Source organism: Tigriopus californicus, chromosome 2, assembly GCF_007210705.1.
Source record: "Tigriopus californicus strain San Diego chromosome 2, Tcal_SD_v2.1, whole genome shotgun sequence".
Taxonomy (NCBI): Eukaryota; Metazoa; Arthropoda; class Copepoda; order Harpacticoida; family Harpacticidae; genus Tigriopus; species Tigriopus californicus.
In genome coordinates this window covers 7,259,698-7,266,299 of record NC_081441.1, presented here as the reverse complement: position 1 = coordinate 7,266,299, position 6,602 = coordinate 7,259,698, and the positions used below count along the sequence as shown (strand labels likewise).

Sequence of the window (6,602 nt, the reverse complement as noted above, 5' to 3'; positions counted from 1 at the left end):
GTACTACATTCTAAGAAACAATTAAGATGTAAAATACATACCAAGCACGAGTACGGAGATAAGGATGAATTTGGCCGCATTTGTGCCGTGGGTACAATCAATTGATATTTTCGTCGGATGATCTCGAAATGTCTGGAGCATTTGGTCGCTTGCAAAACACAAAAGGAAAGCACCGTCCGTCTCAACAATTTTTCCCTGGACCTCTCTGGGAAACAATGACATGGTGAATCTATTGCCATAATTATATCCTTGAAATGATGGGTCCGACATCATCGATGTGACGTTGGAAACCTCACTGGCTTTTGGATCATATCCCAAAAAGATATTCAATTCAATCTTGTTTTACGAAATTTCGTTATATGTACACTAGTAACAATTCTGGCATAAGAACCATTTTTATTGCAACCGATGATTTCTTCATAAATGACTTATGATAACCAATCTAAGATGCCGAATCCAATAGTTACTTTGGGGGGTGGATATATTAGATTTTAATACAAATATGTGCTTTCCTGCCACTGCCGTGGGTTCAACACTTCAATAATCTGCATTTCAAAAATTGAAAAGAACAATATTTCATTTCAACCAAACAGCAAAAATAAATTCCACATTTCTTCAATGAAAAATAGAATCCGTTGTGTTAGGGGATTAAAATTGCTAATTACACGCAAAAGTCAACCACCGCTACTAATTTTTCATCGTGGGAAACTCCAAACGGACAGGATTGTGCACATGATCCTCATCAGAGCTATTGTGGCACGCCCTCACATCCTAAAAAGAAAAGAGTCCAATAGCACCAATGATCCCAATTTATTCAATAGCTTGCCAAAGGGGACTCTGACTTGGAAGAAGAAGACGCAGACTTGGCTCTAATCAATCCATTGATTTTCCTTTCAAAGTTTGGACGGCTATCTATCCAGTAATAATATCATATAATTTATATTATTAGCCCTGGGTAAGCAAGAGCTTCGAGTTCCCAAGTTTCACGCGTTATGATTCATCTTTCTTTTTATTGTTATACTCAACAACCCCGAATGCATACAAACATGCATGCATGATGGATTGTTTATGTCTCCACCCACCCCTTGGTCTAACCTTTGGTCTTCCAACCTTTGGTCTTCTAACCTTTGGTCGTCCAACCTTTGGTCCATCTCGTGCTACTCCTTTACCTGGCATGATTGCTCAGATGGGTTTAATGGACAAATATTGACTTAGATTCATTGCCCAATTTATCTTGACCGTCTCTTGAGTTTGGTGATGATTTTTGTATATTTTCGAAGTGTGAATTTTATGTAGACAAGAAAGAAAAAAGACCAAGAGAGTTGCTCGTGAGAGAAATAAAAAGACGTGAATCAGACACACCTACAGTCCACTTTATCAAAGGCCATAAGATTCTGGTCCGACATTGAGGATATGGCCTTGCCAGCCAAATCAGACTTAGGTTAGCCAGAGTGCGTTGGGAAAATGATTATGGAACAAAACTAAAGCTTGATGAGTAAAAATTCAATGTGCATGCAAAGATAATAGCATCAGTAAGGCATTAAATAAAATAATAACACTTGACTGAAACATTATCAAACTTAATTTTTACACCTTGATTGATGTAAGTATAACATGATATATTGGGCCTAATATCTGTAATGGGTAGAGTTGTCCACTGGGTTGAGTTGTCTGCTGGGTTGATTTGTCTGTTGGGTAAAGTTGCTCTGGGTTGAGTTGTCCTGGGTTGAGTAATCCGCTGGGTCGAGTTGTCCTGGAACCCTTTAGGACATGTCAAGTGAAGGAAATTTGAAGAAAATTGTGGTAGGGCACCCTGATTTTTGGCATTTTTGGGAGTGAGAACAAAGACTAACTTAGCATTGTATCAAGAAAAAGGCGAGAGTTGTAATTACGGTGATTTAATTTGTTTCACCTCTGCCACTAGATTTCACCCAACACATATCATATTTATGTCCTTGCCCCATTACACATCTTGTGACAAATGATTGAATTTAATGCGTTTTTATAGTTAATGCGGAAATGATTACAATTACACACAAGAGAGAACTGTACATGGAGTATAAACTGAGATATGAGTGACAGATATGTGGCTTCTCATATCAAGACAAGATGCTGGCGGAAATACACTGCAGGAATGTGAAACTGAAACTGTTTGACTCTGCCCCCTCATAATACGTTGTGTCGTGATGACAATGTTGTCGGCTTCAAAGGCATTGTTGATCTGCTCTTTAAGATAGATAAAGTCGATGATAATCGCTGGCGCCAAATCCAGCGTTACATTTCGGGCATTTCCTCTGACGCGTCTCATACCGGGTCCGCAAGCAATCGTAACAAAAGCAATGGAAGCACTTTGTCAGAACCGCATCTTTGCGTTTGACCTTGCACGACGGGCACGTGAGGGTCTCCTTGTATTCGCGGATTTCCTCCTTGAGGATCTCGTCCATGTCTGAGGCCATTTCAATCTTGCGCAGCCTTTCCACCTTACGCTTACAAAGAACCAAGTCTTCGTGGTAACGCTTCGTCTTGAACGCCTCACCTTCTAAGGCAGAGGTCTTTTCGGAGACCGTTTGCTGAACTTCTTTGATCTGGGCATGGTATTTCTCCAAATGGAGCTTGAGATCGGCAGCGGATTGAGCCGATTCGATAGCCTTCCGCTTATGCATCTCCATGGCTTGCTGTCGCATGGACAACTCCTTCTCGACCGTTTGCAGATTATTTTGAAGCAGACGTTCCTTCTCCTCAAGCTTACGGACTACCTGATTTTGGGCCTCCACTTGAGTGGATAAGGTGCTCACTTGCTGAGTGAGCATATCGCGCTCCTCTCTGGCCAACCTTTGAATTTGATTGGACTTGATCCGCTCGGACATCAGCTTGAAATTGGCGTCGTCTTTTTCTCGGAGCTGTTGGATGAGCCGCAAGTTTTGCTCCTGCATATCTTCAAAGGCTTGCCCAGTGACCTCCATTTCGGATAAGAGAGCTTCCTCTTCTTGCTTGTGATTGCCGACTTGCTTTTGGAGTTGACCGCATTGCTCTTCTAACTGCTTGATTCTGCGCGTGGCGTCCTCATCAGCCAATCGCTTCTTCTCCTCTTTCTTGGCCTCGCTGAGTTTTTTCAACTGAAGTTTGAGCTCTTCCACTTCGCCTCGGGCCTTCTTTTCCGACACCATGATAGCAGCCTTGTCGCGTTGTTCTTTCGAACAGGACTTGTACATGTCCAGCAGAAGTTTCATTTCTTTCAACTCGTTTTGAGCTTTCTTCAGTTGAGACTTGAGGTCTTTCATACCCTCTTGATCCTTGGCGCGAGCCTTTTGTAGCTCCTCAATCTTTTCCTTGCACTCTTTCACATTGGCCATGGCTATGGCGGCGGCAGTTTCTGCTTTCACTTCTTTCTTTACAGGCGTGCTTCTGGCCAATGAATCCGGACTTCCTCCCTCGGTGGCCCCGGTAGCGTCTGAGACCAGCTGCGAGTTCTCATCGGACTCAATTTTCACCTGGAAACAAGAATTGACCTTCCACATTGAGAATAGTTATGAAATAAAACATCGCAAAAGAGGAGAAGTGGCGTAGTGGTTAGCACAGGTTCCTAGCATGAACGAGGTCTCCGGTTCGAATCTCCTCTCCAGACCTTCGCAAGGAGCTTTTAGGCGCTAACCACACCCACTGACGGAGAACCACACTGATACGGATTTTGACACTGCCTATCGGTACTACTGTATATGCGGATGATGGGGGATGGCTATCATTCAACCCTAGCATCCCAGATACAAGAAAGGCAATACTATATGCCCTACCTTAACGTCATCTTCATCTCCCACCTCCATCTTGTCGACACCATCCATGTTGGAAAGCTGAGAGTCCTCATCACCTGCTGCACTACTAGTTGAACCCGATCTGACCATGGGATGAGCCAGATTGTCGCCTTCTTCTTTTACTTTAGTATCGCCTGAATCCGGATCGTGAGAAGAGTTGAGGCTCTGCTGTTGTTCCTGAAGTTTCTTGATTTGTTGTAGGACTCTGATTTCGGCGGCTTTTGAGTCATCCAAGTCCTTCCTCAGTTTGGCGATCTCTAATTGGCCTTCTTTGCCTTTTCGCTTGTATCTACAGTACTCGAGCAGAAGCAGGATGAGAATGAATATGCTTTGAAAGAGAAATGTAATTAAGGATCTCACCTGGCAACTTCACCCTTCAACTGGACATTGTGAGTCTGTAGCGAAGTGATGAGGTTACGCATTTCTTTGTTGATCGGACCAGTCTGCTCGTTGGCCGCAAGATTTTGTTCGAACTCTATTCTCAGCATTTCGTACTCTTTTCGAACTTGAGCCAGCATATCCTCCAATTGAATGACCTCAGTGCGCAGTTTCTTTTGGGCCAGAAGCTCCTCAGATTCCATTTGCTCAATTTGTCGCATGTGCGTGTTCTTGGCTACCTATAATGACGTCCGGTTGGATTCATTGCGCTTTCATGAAAAGGTTTAGAAAGAAATTAGCCTTACCTGGAGTTGTGAGCGAGTCTCCTCGAGTTGAGTTTTCAACTGCATGGCTTCGTTATAAAGAACAGAAAATTGAGATTGTAGACATTTGTGTTCGGTGGTTTCAACCACCACGTGTTCAGGCAAGGTCGAGAGTTCCATCTTTAAGGTTTCAACTTGTTTCAGCGAGTCTTTGTATTTGGTATTCATATCTTCTAATTCCGACAAGCGATTGGTGGCCAACTCCCTTTGCTCTTCCATGTCGTGCGTGAGTTGATCTACGGTTTTTCGTTCGGCGTTGGACAGAACCACCTTTTGATCCAAGCGGCCGCCATCACGATCCACAAACATTTTGAGTTTTTCCTGCAATCCCATAAATGGAGATATTCTCAAGCACTTGAAATAGATAGGCATTGTCAACCGTGATCTCACCTGGGTCTCGGACAAGCACGTCTCGAACTTTCCGTTGCGCATCCGCGTCTTGGTGAGCTCGTACTCAAGATCATCGACCTTGTTCTGCAGCTCCTCGTTTTTTGTCTCTTCCGCGTTAATGCCTTCTTCGAGTTCCGCGTGTTTCAAGGCCAGGTAATGGTTTTTCTCATGTAGGGAAGTGTTGAGGCGATGCAAATTCGAGTTCTCGGATTGCAATCGGATGTTCAGCTCTTTCACCTGATCGTCGATGGCCACGATGGCGGGCACCTGAGCCGCCACAGTCTCCTCCGCTGCCAAACTGACCTTTTCAGTGCCTTCCTCATTCGCAGCGGCCGTTTTGGCCTCATCGCCATTCACCTCGGTGGGTTTCTCCTCTTCAGCGGGGTCAATGGTCACGGGCTCCTTTTCGCCGCGAATGGCTCGCGCCAGTTTCTCATTCCTCTGATTCAAGTGATCAAACACCTACAATCGATCGAAGCCAAACCCATCTCCATTAGAGACCTTTATTCTATACTTGTATCATACTCCTGCATGAATCTGACCTGAATGATTTTGGCCACAGCGCGTTGCGAGACCTGGACTTTGGAGGCCAGCTTTTCGTCCAGTTCCTCCTTGTGCCAAGTGGCCAACTGCGTGAGAAACGACGTGGTGGACTCATGCTCATTCTTCTTCTCGCTCTCGTCGCCCGTTTCGCCGTCGAACCGCTGGAGCAAGATGCGGATATCCTCGTTTAACTGGTTCCAATAGCGATTGATCACGTTCATAACGGCGTCATCCTGCATTTGGCGCTTCTCCAACTGATCAATGCGGGCCCGCAACTCGTCCTCAATCTGGATGCGCTGGGTGAGCCGCAGGCCCAACTTCTGATTCTGGAAGGCCAATGTCTTGAGCTCCAGCTCCTCCAGATTGGAGATTGGCCCCAATTGGAGGGGCTCGAACACGATCCGCTTCTTGGAGGGCGGCTCCAATCCCACGCCCGCGCCATCGATGCCGCTAGCCCCACCTCCACCGGGCGGATCCTCGGCCCCGCGTTTGTTCATGGAGAGCTTTCACGCGATTTAGGAATGTAACGAGGTTTCCGTCCTTGTGGAACGCCAGAGTTACGGGTTGGTCAAAGCCGCCGACGGATGGATGATGACCCGCCTGTCAGGAGACACTAGCCTGCTCCAGCCTAGTCCAGCCTAGTCCAGCCTAGTCCAGCACTTTGTGACCTCACTGCTAGCTACTACGAGTCTGTCTCTCTATCGTTCTCTTGTCGTCCAAGTCAATTCCCTCAGGTCCACTGAGTCCAAGTGGCTGCTTGTTCTCTGAAAACTACCTAGAGTGACCAATGTCACCAACTTACTTGAGAATCAAAATAACAGAATTCATATGAGGGAGGGATATTCATGATGATCGTAAGATAGAGTTCATTCAAATCGCACGTTTTGTCACTGACAATTCCTTTTAGCTAGTATGATGGGGGAGGTAGGCTGGCTATTTAGGTACAAGTACGATGTTGTAGCTTGGAATCGCGAATCATTTGGCATCACCCTGTTCAAATGATGCTGGATGCCGGAGTTCCAGGGTGGCCGTCTCACAACTCAAGCAAAGTTAATATCGAAATCCATCTTATGTCTACTACGACTTGATGATAGTTTTGTATGATGCATTAAAGCCAATCCTAACCAACAACATAATTTGTCAAGCGGTTCAAGCATAA

The 6,602-nt window shown here is 45.3% G+C and overlaps 1 protein-coding gene across 1 annotated transcript; it reads right to left on the bottom strand.

Moving 5' to 3' along the window:
- Positions 1–1,985: 1,985 nt before the first annotated feature.
- On the bottom strand, positions 1,986–6,074 carry LOC131893089 (E3 ubiquitin-protein ligase Bre1-like). Its single transcript, XM_059243028.1, has 6 exons — positions 5,443–6,074; positions 4,901–5,362; positions 4,493–4,831; positions 4,170–4,426; positions 3,792–4,098; positions 1,986–3,491 (listed from the first exon to the last, which is right to left on the bottom strand). The coding sequence occupies exons 1-6, from the start codon at positions 5,938–5,940 to the stop codon at positions 2,229–2,231; spliced, it is 3,126 nt and encodes a 1,041-aa protein (XP_059099011.1). The 5' UTR covers positions 5,941–6,074; the 3' UTR covers positions 1,986–2,228.
- Positions 6,075–6,602: the final 528 nt, after the last annotated feature.